The 24,537-nt window shown below is 40.9% G+C and overlaps 1 protein-coding gene across 1 annotated transcript in view; it reads left to right on the forward strand.

Moving 5' to 3' along the window:
- Window positions 1-24,537, forward strand: part of SORCS3 (sortilin related VPS10 domain containing receptor 3) — a 209,817-nt gene that overhangs the window by 178,347 nt on the left and 6,933 nt on the right. Inside the window, exons 17-24 of the mRNA XM_026851516.1 lie at window positions 987-1,100; window positions 2,571-2,742; window positions 9,008-9,194; window positions 12,189-12,322; window positions 17,285-17,408; window positions 20,068-20,180; window positions 22,087-22,218; window positions 24,101-24,200. Of these exons, the coding sequence (XP_026707317.1) occupies window positions 987-1,100; window positions 2,571-2,742; window positions 9,008-9,194; window positions 12,189-12,322; window positions 17,285-17,408; window positions 20,068-20,180; window positions 22,087-22,218; window positions 24,101-24,200 (1,076 nt within the window). The remainder of the gene's footprint in view (window positions 1-986; window positions 1,101-2,570; window positions 2,743-9,007; window positions 9,195-12,188; window positions 12,323-17,284; window positions 17,409-20,067; window positions 20,181-22,086; window positions 22,219-24,100; window positions 24,201-24,537) is intronic.

A 24,537-nucleotide genomic window follows, 5' to 3' on the forward strand; every position in this document is an offset into this window, starting at 1 on the left:
AATTCAGACTCTGAATAGGGCAATGATAAAACTCAGGCTGTCCTAAAGGGCACAGAGAGCTATCAAGGCAGTGGCTTCTGTAGTGTCTGTGTTTCCACAGAGGTTTAGTTTGTTGGCATTTGTTAACCTGCTTCAGGCAATAATCCAGAATCTCTCTTTATTTGCCCCTTGAATCCAGCCTGCCAATAAAAGCTATTCAGAGAAACCTGATCCAGACCCTATGAAAATTTACGGAAAGCTTTGGATTAATCCTATTGTTTCATCATTATATTGGCATGCAAAGGCAGTTGTAAAAAGAAGTCCTGGATGTGGTTGTGTACACTTCCACTCTTTGGTGGTCCAAGGAAGCATCAATACTTTGGATTACCTTCCCCATGTGACACAATACCATGTAATCCTTAGACTACCAAACTGGCTGTGTTGTTTTAGCTTAGTATTGGAAAAACAACAGCTGTGTTTTTCTTTTAGGCCAGTCATAGCTCAGTCAAAGAGCAGGTAGGCCATTAACATATGTAAATCTACATAACTTAGCTGGTTGTTCAGGAACTACTCCTGGTGTTTTATATTCCTAACTTGTTGGGAAAAAGTGGCATTAGATCTTGGAATTAGTCTGGTTTGTTCTGAAAGCAAAGACTGCAAAAACCAAGCAAACCAGAAGAACCCAACAAGTGAAATATTTATAGAGATTAATAGGAAAAGAAATGAACAATACAGTTTCCTCTCTGAATCTCTGACCATGTTTTGTTACCAAATGAAACACAAGTCCTCCAGTGCTCTGCAAGGCTGGTAGTTCTGGTCTTGTCAGGTATCACATACCTCTATGAACTGTGTTACTGCTTCTCATACTAATCAAGTACTTTGACTCTGGATGAGCCCAATCCACAATCGTGTGCCATCCAGCAGAGAGTCACCAGGACACACTTGCTTTGGTTTGAGCTAAATCTAGTGAATGGGTACAGTGATGCACTTATGACTTGTCTCCATAGTGACTATGGGTATGAGAGGCGCAGCAACAACCAGTGCGTCCCAGCCTTCTGGTTCAGCCCATCCTCCTTGTCCAAGGATTGCAGTATTGGTCAAAGCTACTTGAACAGCACTGGGTAAGTGAATCTTGCAATCTCTTTGGCTTTGGTGACCTTGCAGTAGACAAGAGAACCTGAATGGTTCTTTTTTCTCTGCATTCCATCTGGCTCTTTTCCAGTCTTATTCGAGAGGTAATGTTTGCAGCAGCATCTGTATGGAACATTGCCTCATTCCTCAGAGACAGGGAGAAACACATTAACATAAGTGACATGTAGATATTGTATTGCTATCAAGTGATATATGATCCCTGGAGCCTAGACTTGGAGCTCCCCTTTGATGCAAAATTAAAACACGAATCAAGAAGGTCTATCTGAGAGACAGCTGAACATTTAAAAGGACAGATTCGAGGTATTTCACATTTTTTTTTTCACTGAAGCTCTTCCTGTCTTACAGCTTCTATTTATAACAGCTTCTGGTAAGACTCAAATGAGCAATTTTTAGCCTCTTTTTTTTTTCCCCTTCACCATTTGAACTTTGTATATACAATGCATTGTGGTTTCAGACAAGCTACATGTGCTGGTTTCTCTTGGTTTTACCCAGAACAGATATCAAGGATTGGTTTATTATGGTAGTATCTCTTTGCAAATGCTGTTCTGTTGTGCAGGGGATACTCTGAAACTGTGGTTGCACTGTTGGTGCAAATTTGCAACGTTTCTTTTTAGGCAGTGCAGGCCCTGCAGAGTTTGCAGAGCTGCTCCCGAGTCATGGGTCCTGCATGCTCAGTAGTTATGACAGGGTTGTTCATGGCTGGTGGTTGTGGGTGGCTGAACAAAGTGAGGCTTCTGGGAGTGTGGAACCATGTAACTTCAGAGCTGAAGGTTGCTATAAATATGGAATGTAATTACAGGAGCCCTGGCCAGTATGACTGCTTGTAGCTTTCTTGGGAGAGAGCAAGAATGAAATAGTTGGAGTCTGTGTCTTCTTAACCAATTCTGTATTTTTACTGTGAAATTACTAGAAAGGGTTATTCTCCCTCAACAACACTGGGAATAACAAGGAAGGGTTGCTAGTTAGCTTACCTCTTCCAAGAAGAGCCAAGAGAAAAAAACATTCCTCGAACCATTTTAAAATTTGACTGGACAAAGCTCTTGGCAGATCATTTCAAGTGCCTTCTAGCAGAGTAGAGGGAGACAAAATGTAATAAAAAGCATAATTAAAAAGCTGGGATGCAGGGTGCAATCCTGCAGGCATGGGGAATTGGAGGATTTCTCTGCCTTTTAGCAGTGCAGAGTAATTCACCTCCACAAAGTGTGTCTATTCTCAGTGATGCTGCTGAGAATCTCTGGAGAAGGTTGGATTGTGATTTGTTTGGCTTTCTCCAATTTAATAAAGGTTTCTCTGAGTCTTCCTTTCAGTGAGGGAATCATGCAGGCAGTTAGCCTTTGAAAAAACACATGCTTTATTATGGAGAAACAAATCAAAAACAAAACAAAGAAGCTTTTCCACCCACCATCTGAGCCCAATCTCCTTTTCTTACTATTCACCAGGTACCGAAGGATTGTGTCTAACAACTGCACAGATGGCTTGCGAGAGAAGTACATGGCCAAGATGGAGAAATGCCCTGGAAAAGCACCTCGGGGACTGCAGATCATCACCACTGATGGAAAGTTGGTCACGGAGCAGGGACACAATGCCACCTTCATCATCCTTATGGAAGAGGTGTGTTAGTCTCAGCAAACCTTTCACTGTGTGGCAGAACTGACATTCTTTCCCTTCACCTGTCAGGCGGCTGAGTGGAAAATAGCAATCAGGTGGGGTCATGAAATGATGAACACTCCTAAGATTTAGGAGAATTAATGAAAGAGGGCTATACATGAAACATACAAACCATATTGGGGATGAAGTATTTGGCTGGCTATCTTGTCTATCAGTGATGATGAAGCGAACACTGAAGAAAGATAGAGATAGATTATCTCCCCACTAGCTTCTTGGTGTCTCCAGTGAACTGCAGTTTATGGAGTTTGGGAGGCAGAAATGGTGTCTCTGTGCTTAATAATTCTGTTTCTGGGATGGAAGGCTTTAGCTGAAGCTTTGCTGGGAAAGGTTAAGAACAGTGGGGAATATTTTGAGACTCGTGGGGAGCAGTGAGGGACATTATTGTTTTGCAGTAGGAACTGAGCCTCCTCAAATCACCATTGAGCTCCCCAGCCTATATCTGTTTAATTTATTTATTGGTATGATTCCCTCTAGCCAATAGTGATACCAGGCCATGCTTGTGCCTGAAGCATCAAATTATTGAGGCACTTCTGGTGATCTCTATGAGTCAGGTACCATTTGGCAAACATGTATGGAGCAGCCTGTGTCACCAAAGCACTTGGATGTATTCAGTCTGATGGGAGGATTTTTCAAATTATCTCATGCCTCTTGTCTGTGATTTGATTTGGTGTTTAGGGATATATGTGCACCACAAAAAGTCCTGCTATGTTTGCAGCTGCTGCATTCCCCTGCTGGCTTCTGACTGCCCACCCAGAAGGTGTTGTTGAAGGTCCAACAGTGATTTTCCCACAATGGATTGCGTTACATCTGTGTTCTGGTTAAACACAAGGGTCAACTCACAACTTCACTTCTAACATCTTTGGGTATCTCAGGAGGTGTAGCCAGGGAGTGAGGTGGAGAACCACAAGTACATTTTGTTGTCTACTCTGTCTGTGCTTCATTTTCGGACAGTACCTGGAGACAGATGGGAGCCATACATATCATGGTCATGTACATAAGAATAACGACATCGGGACAGACTAGATGCCTGTCTCCTAAGTATTCTGCTCTGACAACAAACAACATTAGGTCTTTGAGAAAATCATATTAGAAACAGTGCAAGTGTAGTGTCCCTTCCCCTCCCAGTCCCAGGAGTAGCCTCCTTTGGCAACTTAGACCTTCAAGAGTACAAGAAGCCATTGTAAATCTGAGCATAGTGCCCTGGAGAAATTTTTTTCTCTTGATACCTTGTTATTTTTTTTTAAACACACACACTTCTATTAATTTAAATTCTTATACAGAAACTAAATGTTTCATTGGGACCACACTAATCTTGACAGGGCCTCTTTACATACTTCCTCAGAGGTTCATGCATGCTCTGCTTTTATACAAAGTGGATTTCTTGTCTACCTGGCTGATTCTTTTATATTCTGCAGACTTGACATGGTAAGATGATTTGTGTAGACACTGTGAGTGGGAGTTCAGAAAAGAACAGACATAATCTAAAAATTAGGAATCTAGTAGTAATTTATTAAGGAACTCAAGTGGAACTGCTGCATACAAAGAATGATAAACAGATGGGGAATAAGGCAGCAGTCAAGGTAGCTGAAGAGTGGAGGCTATAAGGCTTTAGAGATTGAAGAGGCAGATGAATAAATATGTGAGGGCGTTCACTCTATGTCCTTTGTTGAAAAATAAGGATAGTTAGAAAAACATTTCATTGAAACAATTTTTCCTAAGGGAAGAGGATTTTCAAGAACATGTCTTTGTGGGTGAGCAGCTCATTCCACAGAGTTGTGCATTGAGTTTGTTTCTTAAAATAATAGACATTTTAAGGGGGGGGGAAGAAAAAAAGAACACTGAGATTTTGAGCAAAAATATTCCAGTCTTTCACTGTGAACCTGAGACAAATGAATTGTCATCAAAGTATTCCTTATTAGTTGGAAGAAAGAATTTCTCTAGAAGTCTTAATTATTACATAGTTCACTGTCATAAAGACTTATTCCTGCCTCCTTCCACTTTCTCTGGTCAGTCTGTTTCCTGGTGGGTTGTTTTGCATCTTTGTCTACACACACTTTCTGAGCCAAGCAGCAGTTTGACAAGCCCTCCGATGGATACATCTGTGTGGTCTCCATTCAACCTTCCTACTGTTTCAGACTAACCCTGATCAGCAACTTTGTGGTTGGCCGTCAGTTTCTTTCTAACTTCTAGTACACACCCCCAGTATATTGGTGTGACTGACCTTTATGATGCCCAATGGCAAAAGAATACTTCTCAGGATTTATAGATTTAGCTTTAGTAATATTGTTCACAGTTGTAATTCAGAATACGTGCATGACAATGACAATGGACAAAGAAATTCAGAATGACTGATGATTTTGCTGTGTTTTTAGGAATATGGGACTGGACTGTGATTTGGACTGTGTACACATTCAAGGGAACATGAAGAGATAAGCACATTTTTTTACCTTTTTAAAAAAAAGTCCACATTTGAATTTGAGCACAGGGATATAATAGACTGCCAAATGGCTGTTGTATGGAGTTGTGTTCTTGACCAGATCTATGAATCTGTTTTTGCACCTGATCTTCTCCATGCATCCCCAGCTCCCCTCTAAAGGGTACCTAAAAAAATAAAAAGTTCAATTACTGAACTGTTCTGTTTATGCCATCTCACAGCTTTCCTCTTTCAGTAATTACAAGGTGATGGCGAGGCTTTGTAATAGGGTTGTAATTGCAAGTGAGCTGAGAACACAAGCAGTGACTATTCAAAGAATAAGCCCGACCAAGTATTAGAGCTCTGCATAACTGTTAGAAGATTGCTGAGAGCTCTGGATAACTGTTATAAAATTGGTACACTGTTTTTATAGAAAGAGATGGCCACATCTATGTCATATTTTTATACAAATAATTTGAGACCTTGATTAGAAAAACCAAAACACATTCTGTATATACTCTGCACTGCCTGCCCTGCTCCGAACATATGTTGGATGAAATATAGTTCTTCTGAAATCAGGGGAGTTGGGTCTTAACTTCAGAAGGCCAAAATTTCAACCACTATTCTGTCTCTACACTTCTCGTCACTTTGCTAGTGTGGCTTCTGGGAAGGAAAACTTTCCCAGGCTAGTTTTGATGGGGTGATGGGCAGGCTTTGCATTGAAGACCCAACTCTCATGATTGAGTAGAAGGATATCTGCTGCAGTTTAGTCACGAAAAATCTGTTCTTGCTTCTCCACTTCAAACCTTCTAATTTCAGATAGATAGGATCATATTGGAGAAGCAAGGAAGAAATAGAAGAGTATTGTAAGGCATGAGAGAGGAGTAGCTGTGGTGGGTGCAAGACATTTCAACCTGAGGTTACCAGTGATGAATCCATCCCAGATCAAATTTTTATCCTTTGTTCAGTGTCTTCCATATGAGATGAACTTGTGGTCTTAGTACGTTCCCTTAAGAAGGTTTTGAAAGGTTTAACAAGCTATGAGAGCCTTTCTATCAAATACCTGACTATCCCAAGAGGGTAATTTGGCCCCTGCTAGAGAATTTTTTAGAGTGACTTAAAAAACTTTCTGTCAAAAGGATGTTACTGACTACTCAATATTATAGATAGGTTTCAGTGTCACTACCACTCTACTCCTCTATGTTTTCTTTTTGGTTTACATTGTATTTTTAATGCCTTAGTAGGACAGAGGTGAAATTGGTGCCCCAATCAAGTCAATAGCCATAAGTCCCTCGACTCCTGTGGAATGGGAATGATGGAGCAAGGAAGGAAGAAGATCATGCATATTATAACCAAATATCCATATTTGAAAAATTACATGTAATAACCCTGATATATGGGTGTGTACCTGAAGACTCCAGGTATACATTCAAGGCAAATTTACATCTGAAAAATACCCTTCCTACACACTGATTTTTTAATGCAGGCATGGCCTATGAGGAAGATAAAGTCTGTGGGACATGCTGCTGTCCTGAGTATCTCCACAGGAAACTTGCTTCAGTGTAGTATGGTGGCTTGTATGTGTTCCAAGGTTTCCATCCAAAGGACAATATTAGGTGCACTGTCAGGACCGGGACCAGTAGCAGAACACAGCAGGTGTGAGTTTGGAGTCAGTAGGAAGCAAGAACTGGGACTCCTTGCCTTTCATGGATGTCTCTATCTCTTCAGGAGCCTTTGTTGTGCACCTTTGGTCTCAGTTGCTGATCATTTGGGTTAGAACATCGCATGATCTATTTAGTCCTGATTTAAGGGTGTCTTTTTCCATAATCCAGCCATTATTCCACCTTTATCCTGGGATGATAAGAAGTCATGATCCAAAGTGGATCTGTGCTATGTATGAATGTGTTTGGACCATATGAAAAACTGCTTACACATGCAAGTTTCACAGTCAGAATTTAGACTTTGCTGCACACAGGTAAACATAAAAACTACTGCTCAGAGGAAAGCTGGTGCTGTCAGCTCTAAAACTTTATGGGACTGTCACAGGTGTGGTTGTCCCATTTCCCTTTGTCTGATCTGCTCGTTTTTTCTAGGAGGTCATGGTTTGTTTTGTGCAATACCTGGTCCAGAGGCTTTAGTGAAATCTGTGAGTTCAATGTGGTCTTTTTCAGTGAGTGCAGTGGATGTAGGACCCCGCAGGGTTTGAGTGGCTGTGAAGGGATTGGGGGTACATCAGACCTGGCTGTGAGTCACATGGCTGTTTCTCTCCCTTAGATCAGTGTGTACTGGAACTGCACAGTAGCTTTGATCCTGATCCTGTGCGTTTACAGCTATAATGCAGTTTATGAGATGGCTATGAAATATTTCTGAATTTCCTATTTAAAAAAAAACTTCAAACAATAATTTAGGAGGAAGGATTTTTTTGATTTTTTTTTCTTTTTTACTTTGGAATCTTGCTCTTATCGTCAATATATGTGGGTACTGGTTTCAGTTTTGGTCTAGGGGCATCTCCAAAAGGTAGTAGTATCTTCTTCACCCATAGTGAATACAGTAGAGACCTTTAATGAAAGGAAATTGCTTGGACCAACACATTTTATATATATGCAGAAAGCTACAGGCATTTAATCCAAGGTGTTGTTTTATTTCAGTAAACTGCAGTGGGCTTTAGCTCTGTTTAAATTAGCCTTGTTTTGTGTTAGTTTTAGTCAGCTGGGGACAAGTATATAGTAAGGCTCCAAGAAACTGAAATAACAGACACTTCTGCAGTTCAAGTACAGTAGTTCAAAGCATGATTTAAATTAAAGCAGTACAGCTGCTGCCTCTAGACAATACCTGCAATGCTGGAATCTCTCATCTGTTGTTCCCTCCTTCGTTTAATCGCTGTCATTGAAAGTAATACTAGAAGGGATTTTTCTCATCATCTACTTCACTCTCCTGTGTATCCAGGCCCTATCTCTGTGTTGACTGACATTAGACAAAAACTGTCAGTCCTTGGTGTGGGATTCAACCTGCATAAATTCAGCCATCTCGAAGTTACACGTCTAGCTGAAACTAGTCATCTAGACTCTCTGTCATCAGGGTACAGGGGTGAATATTTGCAGAAGATTATTTATGTCACCTGTCTCAGTTATCTTGCATGGAATATGTCGGTCTCTTACTGTAGTCGTCTTTCTCTTTCACTGACTATACAAGAACCCTGGAAAACTAGCCTGGACTAGACTTTGAGCATCCCAGACTAGGTTCTGTTTCTTAGGAATATATTGGAGAGCCACTTCAACCATTGTCCTGTCTCCACAGTGTTCCCAATGCTCCCATGTGCACATGGGAATTACTCTTTAATTAGCATTTATCGTACCATCAGTGTAGTGCCTCCTATCTCATTGCCTCTGATGAAGGTACTTGTTGAACACCATCCATTCAATGAAAGGCTGTGCAAAGCCCTGGCCACTTCAGTGACACCTAACCCCAACCATGCATTGCATTAGATGATTCAAATATGGTCCCCTTGATACATGCACGTTTGTCACTCTGCCCTCCCAAAATCTCTAAACCCAACACGGGGGAATAACATCTCTTTACAGGTGTAAATGTCCATCAATTCTAAGCATTGCTTGTACATAATTACCTGGTGTTGATTTAAGTCTGGCTGCTTTGGGAACTGACAGAACAAAGCTAGGCTTTTTTTGTAAATTTACAAGTTTGTGTCCATGCTAATACAATGGAACTGAGAACTGGAATTGAGAGTAATATAACTCTTAGCAGCCCAGTTTCCTAATTCAACCTTCTCTGTTGCAGGGTGATCTCCAAAGGACAAATATTCAGCTTGATTTTGGGGACGGCATTGCAGTATCCTACGCTAATTTCAGCCCTGTTGAGGATGGCATCCGGCATGTGTATAAGAGTGCTGGAATCTTTCAGGTGACGGCATATGCAGAGAACAGCCTGGGCTCTGACACTGCTGTCCTCTTCCTGCATGTGGTCTGTAAGTACTTTTAGCTGCTAGATTCCTTGGGTGAAAACCTGACCTCACTGAAAATCCCTGCAACTCCAGTGGGGCCTAAGAATACATACAAACCCATCTACATGCGTAGCTCATGCTCTGCCAAAGGCTTGGACTATTAGACACTCTTCTGTCTAGAAAAGTTAACTTCTCTTAAGTAAACTTCACCGGAGGAAGTGAAGTTTCTTTTAACACAAGTATATTTGCAGTCCTCACAGATATAGAGAAAAATGAAAATATTTCTTGGGCTTTCTGAAAGGGTCAAAGACCAAACAGCATATGAAACTAAGTCCAAATATATGTTCTCAATAAGTTTCTAATACAAAAAGGTTTAGATTAATAAATTTTGAGTCTGTGATTCAGGATTTGGGAATTTACAGTGCTTATTAAATAAAACAAAAACATTATGCTGAGCCTACTTCCTAGGATATGAGGCTAATAGGATACTGAGGGCTAATATGCTACTTGTATTCCATGTTCGACATACATTCCTGACTTTTCCATCCTGTTTGGTAGATCAATGCCATTTCTTTCTGCTTGGCACATGAGCAGACTCAAATATAGAGCCCCCAGCTGTCTTTCTCAAAGCCACAGGAGAGAGCAGAGGGTGTAGAATGCAGGATGAGACCAGGAGGATCCTGTCCTGTTCTCAGGCTACTAGATCTCCTGGGCAGAGAGCTCCATCTGTGTTCAGATGTACCTCATAATTTTTGCCCCTAATGGTGTTCACAGCCATGTCTGTCTTCCCCCTTAGCCTGTCAGAATATCTTCTAGTTTGTCTGTCTTTTACTTGAGCTTTTCTGCTGGAAGGAAGCAATTCAGAAACTTCCAAAACTCAAGAAATTTTTGCTTCTTTTTAATTTCAAGCTCCCTGTGTGAAGGAATAAATGTTCCTTGAAGCTTTTATTATGCTCATAATTCCCTCACAGTCAATCATGGTTGCATTTAACAACCTGTTATTAGAGCATTAACTGTTTTTTCCTTCACCTTGGGCCATTAGCTGACAAAAGTGATGGTTATCTGGTAATAACAACTAGCTTTGTATGGATTATCTGATTTTTCTCGTAGGAACTGCTTTTTCATGGCTAGATCTTTAGAGTAGAATGTCACAAGGGGCAGTTGCTTGGCCTGGTTGTTCTACTCTACCCTCTTCTTCCGCAGCCTCTCAGATCTCTCCTTTGACTTTTATAGCATTCTTGGATGGCCAACTTATCATCCTCTTTAGGGAAATATATTGCAAGCATTTACATTTATACTAACACTGAAATAAGATGATACCTCAGTACTAGACTTTTAATATATTTGGATGTACTAGTCAATATAGGAGGTTTGACCTTGAAGCTCAAATGTACAGACAAAAATGCCTGATATATAAATCACCATTATTACATGATCTGTCTGGTGCTAAAAAAAAAAAAAAAAAAAAGGAGAAAGAAGCTCCTTGGCCTCAAGCAGCAGTAGTTTTCTACCCTGCAGCTTTATAAGTGTTCAGTCAACTTTTCACCTTTCTGGAATCTGCTATCAAGCTGCTCATCTCTTCATTTAAAGGAAGTAAAGATATTAATGTTTTCCCGCTTACATGCGCTGACACAAAATAGTTGGGGGTACCGGCTTTTCTTGGGAACCCAGAGTACTTGCTATGGGTGCAGTTCAGGAGTTACTTGCTGATAAACACCCCTTGGGAGAGGAGGGGGAAAAAAAAGAGAACACATTTTAAAGGAGCCAAAATCAAGAATAGTGTCCCATTGTGCTTGGAGCTGTATGTTCTGGTGGTAAGAGAACAACTCTCCAAAATCCTGGTAATCCAAGTAGATGGAGAAGTGATTAATATCCCCATTTCCTGCTTGAAGAGCTGAGAGGTAACACAGGAAGATTGTCTCAGTTAAAATCAGCAAAGTTCCTGCTTCACAGAATTAATGTCTTATCAAAGGAAAAAATCTCACTTCTTTCTTATTTCATCCTTTCCTACTCACAGTGGTAGTCTGTTTGCTGTTTTAAAAGGTACCATCCAGAAAGACTCAGGAACACTGTCTGATGTGCCACGACTACCAGCCTAAATTCAGTACCAGTAAAAACAAAAAAATCAAACAAGAAGGAAAACAATGGAGATAGTAAAAGCTTTAAACTAACTAGCAAATAAAACTTCAGTATTTTTTTACATTTATTTTTTTTTATGGAGAGGAACTGGCTTCTTAATTTTGGACTTCATGCACTGGACTCATTCTGCACATTTGCATTTATTAGACACAGCTTTTCATTGATACTTTGTTATTTTTTAAGTCTTCCACAAACAAGTTCTCTGACAGTTAAATGCTTTGATGTGCCAATGGATACATCTTTCAAGTAGTTCGCAACTTTTTGCTGGTTCTAAGTGACTCCTCAAAGACTTCTCAAGGTCGGACTGAAGTCAGCAAGATCCCAACAACTTCCAAAATCATGACTTTTTCTTTTGGATACTTTCTAAAAAACTGTCAGTGTGTATTCAATCGTAAATGCCTCATATATAACCCGATTTAAGCCATTTTGGCTAAAATTATTTTCCCACAAATCTTAGCAGCTCAGTTGGATATATTTTCTAGAAAACACCTTCTTTCTCTCCTTTGTCCTATCCCTCAAGCTTTCAATAGCAGCTTGCCCTATCCAGTGCAAAGCAAATTTATTGTTCTCCCTCAAACTGCATTTAAAAAAATTCTTCTAAACACAGTGCTGACCCTGTCTAAAATTAGCACTGTGGAAAATGTGGATTTCTGGCTCCCCTGTAATTAAAAAAAAAAAAAAAAAAAAAAAAAAAGTTTGTTGATCTGGTATCTTTCTCTGTTGCTTATTGACTGCTGGAAGTCTCTTGTATTGCTATAATAGAATCTCACTACTAGTATAAGACATTTGATTTATTTAAAGGAAAGCTCCTTGCTGTTCACAACTGCACGGGGACGATTTAACTCAAAGCTTCTAATCATGAACTTTCTCTTCCCACAGGTCCAGTGGAGCACGTCCATCTGAGTGTCCCCTTTGTTGCCATCAGAAATAAGGACATCAACATTACTGCAGTAGTTTGGCCGAGCCAGGCAGGCACACTTACTTACTTCTGGTGGTTTGGCAACAGCACCAAGGTACAGCTGCGCTTCAGTCCATTTTTACTTCCTAAGCTTGTTGCACCAGACAGGGAACTCTCCCATCCCTAATAAAAACTTCTTGCCTTTGTTTCTTTTGTGTTCTAGTTTTTTCCTTATCTAAAAAGGGTTGTCATTATCTGAACTTCATCCTTTGTGAGTTTATTTCCTCCTGCCTCAAGTTGTTCTTAGGAGTCATTACTTTTTTACATCTGGTTGTTTTCAGTCCTACTGAGCTTTGCAGACCACTGTTATTACCAGTGTTCACTCACAACTTAACTGAATTATATACCACTATATATGGGATAATACTGGCTTTCAACACGGCGTTTGAAAACTGCTGGTGTTCAAATAACCATGGAGGTTTCCATTATGTACCAGTATTCAGTATATAATGCTGGATTCCAACACTAAACTTTAAATCTGTTGGTGTTCAAATAACCAGTTGTATCTAGAATTTAAAGTTACACTTTAACTGAATTGTTTATGTCTGTCTGTCACTATTGCTCACAGTCTTGCATATAATAGAGAGGGAGATGAGACTTCTTTGTAGTGAATTTTCAAATGATTGACAAAAATTTATTATAAGGAGCTTTTTTGTCAATATTTAAAGTAATGAAATTACAAGTTGTAGTCATGCTTTTAAATGGAGAGAGCAGGATTGCTTATTAGCTACAGATTTTATTGTAGGGTTTAGAAGTGAGACAGCTGACACACAGATACTATCCTCCATTATTACAGTTGTGAAATATACAGCTGCTTACATTTTGCAATGTAATATCTGCTGTTATTTACAAAAGCAGTTTAAGTCACTTCATTGTCTACATTATTGAGTTGCAGCTGAAGGTATGCGCTGAGGTGAGATCACAGTAGAAAAAAACAGGGATTTTACATGAAATATGGAACTTGAGATAAAAAATAGCAGGCACATAAGTATTTTATTTTCTCTCTGACAAAGCTGCTTGTGTTTTAACCTCTTACACTAGCTACCAAAAGTAGCAGGACAAAAAAAAAAAAAAAATACTGTGTCTACTGGGACTTTACACTAAGTTAGGAAGCTTACTGTAAGAACTCACCTATTTTTGTAGAAGCATAATTGAGGCACCGGTAGAGCTTGGGAACAAAACCCCCTTGTTACAACTCCACAAGTTGCTGTGCCCTAGCTGAGCTATGGCAACCACCCACATACACACATCTAGTCCATGACAAGTACAAGGTAATTCCACGTAGTTTATACTGCACTGGAATGGAAGGATGCAAGATCACATTACAGTTCAGATATTTTTGGCTCAGTCCTCACACAGGAACATCTGTTAAACTACATCGGAGACAATTTAGGTACAAGTACCTTGACCATCTACTTAATCTCTCAAGCATACCCAGGTGTCAGAATTTTCCAGCCATTGTTTTTGTCCTTTATATAGAAGTGGGTTGTGAATAGGGTCTTAAAAAAGATTTTTTGAAATACGAAGTATAGAAAAGGTTGAGCAAAGCAGTGGTGTTTGCTAGATTTCCATGCAGCTGTCATGGCGCTTGCATCTGAGTTGTATACATAATCTGTTACCTGGTTTATCTTCTAGTTTAAATTTCAGACAGAGCAACAGAGTACAAGCAGGTATGGATGTGTTTGGGATGGATGCTTTAGACATAGCTGCACACAGAGTTACTCATCCTTATGATACTGTGGGTGATTGTACTGTTGCTGAAATATGTTGAGACGTGGATTAGTAAAGATGGTGCCACTTAACTGTGGCCAAATCAAAAACCCAGAGCACCTTTCATTCTTTGCAGACCATTATCTCCAGCTACCTTCTGAAATGTACTTCAGCTCTGACAGAAGTACAGCAAGGGATATAGACATAACAGCAGCAGCCACCTTTTTTTTCAGGACAAGAGTCTGCATCATATCAAAATTCCTTCTGGGATGTTTAATGTGCATATCAGATCCTTTGTGCCCACTCATGGGCATACTGTGATGCTCTGAGTACAGGTGGAAGATGGGGACACTGATTTGTGTGTGAATTAAAGGATGAGGTGTGTAATACTGTGCATAGCAACTGGTACTGTTAGGTGATATATTCTAGTTTCATGCTGAGAGATTGCAGCTTCTTTTCCTGTTTAGCCTGTAGGCATCCCAGGCAGAACCAGATGTGTCTTCTGTCACTGTGCAGTCTCACTAAGGTACTCTCTGTGCTGCTGCACAGACGAATGTTGTCTTAGACTCAAATGACCTGGCTGAGACATTTCTGCTGCCTTCTCAATCCTGCTGGAACCATTGTACTGAATTTCTACTGTGCTAATTTTTGCAGTATACCCAAAGGCCAATTTGCTTGGATTAACACAGGTCCAGTTTAATAAATGTGTCCAGCTGTCTAATAGGTTTGAGCAAATGAACCTTAAACTATTTGATTTAATTTAGAGTTAGTTTCCAGATCTTGGTGCTTGAATTAAAATTAAGGAGTTGGCTGAATGTTAAAACTCCATGATGGAGGTGAAATCATCCATGATAATGGAATGTCCAGCATACACACATACAAAAAGGAAAAACTATAATTTTAAAGGCCAGAATGGTTCATCTTATCTGCATTTGCACAGAATCGCAACCTGTAGCCTCCTGGAAAATTGGCATTCCTCAGGGGTCAGTATTGGGACTGGTGCTGTTTAACATCTTTGTTGGCCGCATGGACGGTGGCATTGCGTGCACCTTCAGCAAGTTTGCTGACAACACTAAGCTGTGTGGTGCAGTCGACACGCTAGAGGGAAGGGAAGTGCCAGCCAGAGGGACCTTGAGAGACTTGAGAGATGGGACTGTGCAAACTTCATGACGCTCAACAAGGCTAACTGCAAGGTCCTGCACATGGATCAAGGCAATCCCATGCACAGATATAGGATGGGAGATGCATGGATTTAGAGCAGCCCTGTGGAGAAGGATTTGGGGGTATTAGTGGATGGAAAACTGACTGTGAGCCAGCAATGTGTGTTCACAGCCCAGAAACACAACCTTATCCTGGATTGCATCAAGAGAACTGTGGCCAGCAGGTCGAGGGAGGGGATTTTCTCCCTCTGCTCTGCTCTTGTGAAACACCACCTGGAGTACTGGGTCCAATTCTGGGACCCCCCACATAAAGACATAGACATTCCTGAGCCAGTCCAGAGGTGGCCACAAAGATGTTCAGGAGGCTGGAGCCCCTCCCTTATGAGGGCAGGCTGAGAGAGTGGGGGTTGTTCAGCCTGGAAATGAAAAGGCTCCAGGGAGACCTTATAGCGGCCTTCCAGTACCTAAAGGGGGCTACAGGAATGATGGGGAGGGACTCTTTATCAGGGAGTGTAGTGATAGGGCGAGGAGTAAGGGCTTTAAACTGAAAGAGGGTAGATTTAGATTACATATAAGGACTAAGTTCTTTCCTATGAGGCTGGTGAGACACTGGCACAGGTTTCCCATAGAAGCTGTGGCTGCCCCCTCCCTGGCAGTGCTCAAGGCCAGGTTGGACGGGGCTTTGAGCCCCTGGGCTAGTGGAAGGTGTCCCTGCCCATGGCAGGGGGGGTGGAACTGGATGATCTTTAAGGTCCCTTCCAACCCAATCCATTCAATAATTGCTAATATCACTCCAGTTTGATATAGGCCCATTCTGCTTGTCCAGGATGTGTGTATATGTTAGCTAGATCTCTAGGGCTAGCACAAGCTGGCACCCTTGCTGACTTGGTCTGTGAGTCCCATGTGATCAAACAGAATTGTTTTTTTTCTACTGCTTTTTCAGCTCATGGATGAGAGGGTTAAAGAAAGGTGGCATTCTGCAGGGAGGGAAATGTGTTTGCCAGTCTGGCCTGTGCCAGTGGAAATTTTGTTTTGGCTATGAAAATGGCATATATGGCTACTGTTGTGAAACACAGACAAGTTTGCAGTCTGGGATGAAGTGTGAGAGCTGGAATGTGAATGTTTAGGGGTTTTCTTCTGGAAACAGACTGGCAGGGTAATAAAGGGACAATAGCAATGGTACAATGGCTTTATCTGTGCTTTTAGACCTGTGTGCTTTTGTAATGGAGGCTAGTATCACTATTTCCATTTTAATGGTTTAATCTAAACCAGGAGATTTGTCTATAGACCAGCTTGTCAGATCAATGGCACTGTGAGGGCTGAACCTTTGATTTTCAATATACAAATATCTTTTCTCAAACGTGGTGTTCTTTTCTCATCTAGATGTGTATCAATGTGAGAATTTCCTGTGCAAAAAGGAGAGCTGTAGTGCTATCAAGGACATTTTTGTTTGAGAAGGTGCAGATAAAGTCAGCCTTCTCTGCCAAGGCTCTGAGCTGGCTAAATTTAGGCCAACTTTACTCTGGAAACCATTCAGACAGCATTGTCATGCTTTCAGCTTTGTTATGGTTTGCCAGCTTATGGCTGGAACTAGTTTATAGGCTCAAAGCATGGACAGGGCAATGCTGGGTGCCCTCACTCTCACCTGAGCAGAGTTGTTCTGAGATAGATGGATTTGTGCTCATAAGAGCAAGGACTGGCCCTGAATCTGAATAATATAGATTGTTTGAAGAAGCATTTACATCTTTGGTTTATGTTCAGTGCTGGTTTGAGCTGGACCCCGTGTTTTGTACCGCTGATGTAGCAACTGTGCTGAGTGTGGACGCGTGTGTGTGTACAACGCTGCATTCTGCAGCGCTGATTCTGCAATTGCCGACTGCGCTCTGCTGAGGTATTCATAGCACAATGGGTTGCAGCTCAGTGGAATAATATTTCAGGATGCATTTACTGAAGTGAGAGAAAGCTTTGACTATGGGATGGTTGTCACTGTGGTGTTTGGGCCACGTTTAGGCCCTAGAAGGACATGCACAATTCCTGTATGAGGGAGGAAGGATGTCATGGCCTGGTGGATTAATCAGGTGCGTGTTGTGATCCTGAGTTAATCTCACCCTGATGCTGATATTGCCATCTGTGTTTATCTTTTGCAGCCCCTCATCACCTTGGAGAGCAGCATCTCGTACATCTTCACTGTGGAAGGGATGAACACTGTCACTGTGCAAGTTGCTGCGGGCAACATCCTCATCCAGGACACCAAGGAGATTGCAGTGCATGGTACCCTCAGCCTTTTACAATCAAATCTCAGGGGGGTATCTAGTGTTGAAGTACAGGCAGTTGCTGAAGCAAAATGAGCTCTGGGAACTTCCTAATGCCTGGAGAAACCTCTGAAGACAAACTGGAAACAGTGTAGCTCAGATATGTAATGATTACAAAATACAGAAGTGAATTGGATGGGGCAGCTAGCCAAATTTGTAAGCTCAGCACTGTAGTAAATTGGCTGGTGTCTCCTTTGCCTATTGGTCTGCCTGTGCACCCTGACTGGGAACTCCCAAAAGAAAAAACACTTAGAGCTGTAGCCAAGCTGCTTTCCCCCTGCTTCCTAGCTGCAGAAAGAAGTAGTTACAGTGCATCATTAAGGTGGCCTGAATATAGCTGGTGTTTTTCTTTGTACAGTGACTGTATAAGTGACAGGGGTCTGGAAAACAGGGCAGAAATGACCTGTTGTTGCTATCTCTGCCATCTTCCATGCTACAGCTGGAGGTCTGAGCATCTCCACTGGACTTCTCTGTGGATAATATTTGGCATGTTCTTGCCATATCTGCATGTCATGGGCCCCAAAAAGCACCCTTTGGCAGACCACAGAGTTTATCCTGTTTGGGGCTTGATAAAGGCTGAGTGGAAGGGTGCTCTCAGCAGTTTTGGTCAGGACTTTGAAATTTCTCCAGAGGATAATTTCCACCCTGGGCTAGTCTGTATTTTCCTTATCCAGTTATTGACATCCAGCATTTAAGGGCAAGCTTTTCTTTGGATAGCGAGTTTAATGAGGGACCTGGGCTTCAAATAACTTAGGTTGCACTGTGTAGTTGAACTATGTGTGTCTTGTTTCAGTTATTAAATATAAATAAATGTCCTGCTGGTGACTAGAAGGCTGTATGCTCAGATTTAACAACCAGCTAAATAGATATTTATTGATTGCTGGCTGTGAAATGCTATGGGGTTTAATAATTTGTTAATGTGATTTAGTAATATCCAAGCTTGCTATTAGCAAATATAAGTAACCTTTTACTTGATAATTTTGAGCATTTCAAAATGCAGTGTCTACTTCTGGGAAACTTGTATCTTTCCACTAGTTTCTGGAAGAAACCTGAAGCGAGGATATCTGAGAGGGGTCTCTGCAGGTGATCTCAATCTTTGGTCCCACTAGGTCCCACACAGTGCTCCTCTTTGTTTCTAAACATATTGTAAGAAAATGTGACATTCTGTTTAAAAGATCCAAAGCTTTGGACTTTATCACATAGAGAAATTGATCTGGTTGAATTGTCCAAATAGTCCTGTGCAGTGCCATGCTGCAGACTGACCTTCCTGATCTAGGGAAGGAGTCCTTCCACACCTCAGTCTGGTGATCAGTTCAAGTCTGAGTACACAAATGAATCACACCTTTGGGAAACATGTGCTCTGATAAATTTATATCTCAGTCTGTGTCCTGGGTTAAGTTATTATGGCTCTAGACAGGAAGACATGGCTTTCTGGTGTTAGCAGTGGAGGAGATTTATTCAGAGTTTTCTCAAATTGTGATTAACAGACCAGAATTTACTCAAAAAAATAAATTGGTACTGAGGATTCAAAAGTCAAAGGCTTTAAATATCAGTCTTTTAAGCCTTCAGAACTTGAGAAAGTTTCCCTGCTCTCTTTGATGCTTGTTTTTGTTAAAAAAAATATACGGTACCATCTAAAAAGAAAGAACAGATCTTGCAAAAGATGCAACATAAATGCTGTGCTAGCACATCCCTGCTATTCTGTAGATTTCCTCATTTATACTCTTGCTGGTTTTTCTTGATCTAAAAATGGTACCTTCTTTCAAATGATTAATGGTACTTATTTGAGGTGTCTGGAGATCAGGTGCTTTAAAGTGAGACACAACACATCTCCAAAACCAGAAAAGTATGTCTTCTACCTCGAGAACTTGTATCTGATTCCCATCTTGGATCCGTGCCTCCTGCTGACCCAAACCATTGTGCACAGTTGTCATAAGGATTCCAGGCTTGATCTCCGGTGATACCAGAAGAGAGAGTCGGAATTGGAGAAAAAATTAAATTTTTCCGTATTTGAAGTCTACGAAGTTTTTCTTCCTCCCTGCAATCAATCAATTAGGAAGTAATTTCAGTTTTGTGAATAGCCATGGCTTGATTAGCCAGTCATTAGCACCACTGGGTTCTGAGTTGTTGGGGTATTAACCACTCCCAGCTTCCCTCCAGGACAGCAAACAGGTTATCCTTGCTTTTGAAAACATTACTGACAGTAAGCGTTGGCTCTGCAGAGCACAATACATGCAGTTGCACAGACCTTCCAAATATCAGCCAGATGCTGCCTTATTTACTGGTCAACTTTTAAGCAGAATCTGTTGAAGTTGAGTGGCAAAATTACAAAGCCTAGAGGCATCCTCTCACCTTTCTCATTCTTGTTTCCATTTCTTCTGGGAAAAGTTACAAGTTGGCATTAGGGCAAAATGTCCTGTATAAGAGCCGTTAGAAGAATTCTTTTCTTGCAAGCTTTCTGTCCTGCTTAGTGTTATCCAGCCTTTTTTTTTTTTTCTTTCCTCTTTCTCTTGCTTAAGATAACTTAATTATGGTCTTCCTGTTGACTTCTGCACCCTTGGTTGTACTCTGAACGTTGCCCATTTAATCTTCTCATGAATACTGTTTTTCTATTATAGAGTATTTCCAATCTCAGCTCCTGTCATTTTCTCCCAATTTGGACTACCATAACCCTGACATCCCTGAATGGAGACAAGACATTGGCAAAGTCATCAAGAGAGCTCTAGTACAGGTGAGCATCTGTTTCCTCATCTGTACTAACATTGACTAGGCTGTGAAAATATGCACTTTTTCAACATGCCATCTTAAAAGAATGGGAAAGAACAGCAGTAATGAAGCTATAATTTTAAATCGATAAAAAGCTTCTTAATATGCTGGATCTTTTTTCAGAGGCAAACTATATTGGGAATTTTGTGGAAATAGTATAATTACTTTTATTAATGTTTCTATGGTGCTTTTTAGCTTTTAATATCCCCGAAGACTTTACAGATTATAGATTGTAATAGTATCTTTATTATTCTTATTTTGCCAAATTGATATTACAGTATCTGTTGTTTTCTACTCCAAATATTTGGATAGTGTTACTGCGTGTTGTTAAACAGGTGATCCACTTCATCCCAGAAGACAGACAGTGTAGTATGTTGGATGCATGAGGAAGATATTCTTACCTCTTCCTGATACTCAGTCAGGAGTTCCACATGCAGCTAAGTGTAGCAACTGATGAACGTTATAAAGCCGTACTCCCTTTCCAACTGGGGCAAAAAATAAGGATTCAGAGGGAAAATAAATTTACCTTTAAAATACAGGACAAAGAGAGACTTCTGTGGATGGAAGATACTGAATCTTCCTTTGGGATTAATTAGAATATGTAAACTAGCACTCATTCTTGCAGGAAAGGGGACAGAATAATTTATGATATCAAATAGCCAGAGACTTTGGTTTTGTGTGAAATCAGGAAATATATTTAGGCAAGCTTTTGTGTTTTTTACATTCTGCCAAAAACGTATCTTCCTTTTTTTTTCTTCAGCTGCAGCTGTTCTTAGAAATGGAGGCTGATTATTTTTACCGAGAAAGTGCATTTCTACTCAGCTTTTCTCATCTGCAGCCCACTCAAAAGTCACAGTTTATAAGAGTTTCCTTGATTGTTTTCCCATCCTGAGAAAACACTAAATTCATTTGTTTAAACTGTTGTTCCCTTTTACTGTATTGAGTCAAGCTTGGAAAAAAAATAAATTAATTAGCTGGTAACGATGAATGGTTACAGAAAACAGTTGAAAACATGTGGAAGTGCTTTTGTGTATATCCTTCTGTGACTGTTTGGTTGCAGCCTGTGGTCTCTCCTCATAGGTTGGATCCCCAGGAATGGACTGCCCCATTGATACATTTCAGTTCAGGAATGAGGTCAAGAAGCTTGAGGTGGAGTAGAACAAGAGAGCTAATGGTGTTAGCCTCATACAGCAGAGAGTTTGAGGGAGGATAGGTCTCCTGCCCTACTGAGGATGCATAGCATGGATTTTGGGAGAGAGGGCAGTAGCCTCAGTGAGCAGGTCATGATGAAGACATGAGTCGGATGTGCAGCTGACTCTTGGTTCAGCAAACTGAGCAGCTCCTAGGACAGCCCTCCCAGTCAGCCCCAGTACTAATAAGTCTCTCACTGGAGACAAGTTATTCATCTATGACAAATGTGGATCCTCATAACCTGGTGTTAGAAGGTGATTGCAGGCGATTTTCTTCATATATCCCTGTTAGTTGCACACTCACCAGTGGTTGCTCTAAGCCAGTTGCACACTCACCAGTGGTTGCTCTCTGGATCTGACTTTGGGTCATTTTTTTATAGCAAGGAAGGGCTATATGGAAAATTCAGATCTAGAGACAGGATAAGTTTGGCCTTTGGGTTGGGATCTTTGGGTCCAGGAGTGTTGTCAAAGCCTGCATTTACTTGCAGAAATTAAATAGAGTGAATCATTATCAGAACCTCTATTTCTGACCCACCAAATGGGCAGAACAGCTCATTAGGAGCACAACACCCACAGTGGAACTGGCAAATAACAATTTGATGGGAGCACAGTTTCCCATAGTGAATGGAATGATCAGTAACAGAATAGCAGCTAGAGACCTCCTTTTTACTTATCTTTCAGGTGACTGGTATCCCTGATGAACAGATCTTGGTAGCTGTATTTCCTGGGCTGCCTACTTCTGCTGAACTCTTCATACTGCCCCATAAAAACACAACAGAGAGGAGGAAAAGCAGTGAGGATGATCTGGAGCAAGTAAGGAAAGAAGGATTCATGGAACATTCATTCCTGTCATACCATTTGCAGATGGGTCCCTTAACTTGTACAGCACTGGAAATGACTTACAATAAGTGTGATGGAATTGGATGCATCTGGGACTGTGGCAGTATAGTTTATGGCATTAAAGAAAATTATTTTTGGAGGAAAAACATGCTTTTCTAATACCTCACTGAGATATGTCACAGTCTACCAGGAGTGGTTCTTCCTAGATCAGTGGTGTGTCCTTATTACAGTAGTTATGGCCAAAGGAACCTTGAATATGTACTTCCTCTAGTCCCTGGAGGAATACTAATAGACAGAGGCCAAAGCAGCAAGATAATATAGTGAGGTTTAGTATAAATAAATCAGGCTCTTCAGCTCATATATCACTGGAACAAGACCTTTTTTTCTGCAGCAGCGAATGGCGTGTGCAAACTATATTTGGAAGTTACAATATCCATCCATTTAGATAAATAGGTAATTACAGTGATGAATAGCAACAGTGATATACAGGCAAGGGAAGAGCTATGAACAACAGCACTAGTCTGCTGAAGCTTTCATGGTAGAATTACCAAATGATTAAATCAGCTCTGTAAAGGCAAAGGAGTGAAGTACTGCTGGAAACGCTCCTTAGCCCCGGCTAATGTTCTTGTATGCAGCATTTTTACTTCATGCAAGCTATGTGTGAGCCCATGTGCAAGTAACTCTTGGAGGAGTAACTCTTCTGTGATCAAACATTAAATAATTCAGAGGACTGCAGGATTCTGTGGAAGCTCTTGTCAACCTGAGCAGTCAGTCCCCTCAGAGTAGTATATTTGTCCTAAGAAGGTAGCCAAGCTCGCCTCTTAAATTTATGGTGTCAGGTGTGCAGAAGAGAGGCATTGTGGTGGGAAGGTTTGAAGGCCTTTTGGAGGGATCCTCTTGAAGTCATTTCCGTCCTGTTCAGTAGGATCTACTCCTACTAGAATTCCGTCTGAACAAGCTGTTGTGTCAATATTTCATATATCAGCAGACATCTCAGATTAGGTTTCTGACTAGTTGACCATGCGGCTTGAAGCTCTAGTGCTCTAATTTTGACTGTCTACTGAGTTGTACTTTGGTTGGGTTCTGCCTGAGGAGCTGTGTCCTGGAGAGCAGGCCATCAGAACTATTCAGTAGCTGTGCCCTGACCATCAGAACTGCTCTAGGAAGACTAGGCATTAACAAAGTCAGGCTCTAGTGTGACATGCCAAATATGTGCTCTGAGACTACCAAATAACACATCATAGTTGCTCAGCTATGAGTAAACTCCAGTCCAAGGCCCCTCTTTCTAAACAAAGGAGAAACATAGCAAGTTTGCCATTAATCTTCAAAACTGGATTGTCTCATCTCCAACAGCCTATTTAAATGGGAGCTACACGACTAGGGTTGTCCTGAATTGATGGGAGCAAAAAAGTATTACTAAGATGGATTACCTCACTTAGTTCAATCATCTGTCAATGAAAGGCCAATATGTCAGTGATTTCCAAGTGTGTTAGATTAAACTCGCAGGACATTGTGGAGGGTGAAAAGATCCTTAGTTCTTTTCCGTCTTTCCCTACCACCAAAAAACTAAAGATAAATTTGCTATCTTTCTCGGTTTGCTTCCCAGAAGAGGTATAATAACATACTCCATGAGTCTCAGAAGTCCTGTAGGGAGTCTTACATGCAGTAACACTCAATTCCATCTAAAGCACATGTACATGTTTCTCTCCACTTCCTCAGTCTCTCTCTTCCCTCTCCTTCTGAAGCCAGTAAGAGATGCTAGTCACTATTCACAAGGCTACATGCATTCCTGAATGTTCTTCAGAGCTTGCTGTCTTCTATATTTTAACTATCGTATCTCTTATTGCTTCATCAGGTGGTAGAAGTTCTTTTTAATGCTCTCAACCAGAACCTGGTCCAGTTTGAGCTGAAGCCTGGTGTTGAAGTCATTGTATATGTTACTCAGTTAACATTAGGTGAGTGTGGAGTCAAATACATAGCTGTGGTTCTATTCAGACAACTCCAGGAAAACCAGTCTATGTCAGAGAACTCAGTTTGGTATGTGCTACTGGGATATATAGGACTGGTCATATTGAGACACTGGCTGTGGTAGAAGAAGGAAGTGTCAAAACCAGAATTCAGCAGTGGCATCTTCATGCACCAGTTTGTACAAGTATTAAAAGTACCTTTTAAGAGTTCCCTATGGCTTAACTAACTAGTGCATTGATGGTTTTTAGGTGTTTGAGAAAATCGGGTGAATGGTATTTTATTAAGCTCTCATTTGACACCTGTGGAATTCAGTGGGAGTATTAC

The sequence above is a fragment of the Athene cunicularia genome, assembly GCF_003259725.1.
Source record: "Athene cunicularia isolate RWA chromosome 6 unlocalized genomic scaffold, athCun1 chr6_part1, whole genome shotgun sequence".
Lineage (NCBI taxonomy): Eukaryota > Metazoa > Chordata > Aves > Strigiformes > Strigidae > Athene > Athene cunicularia.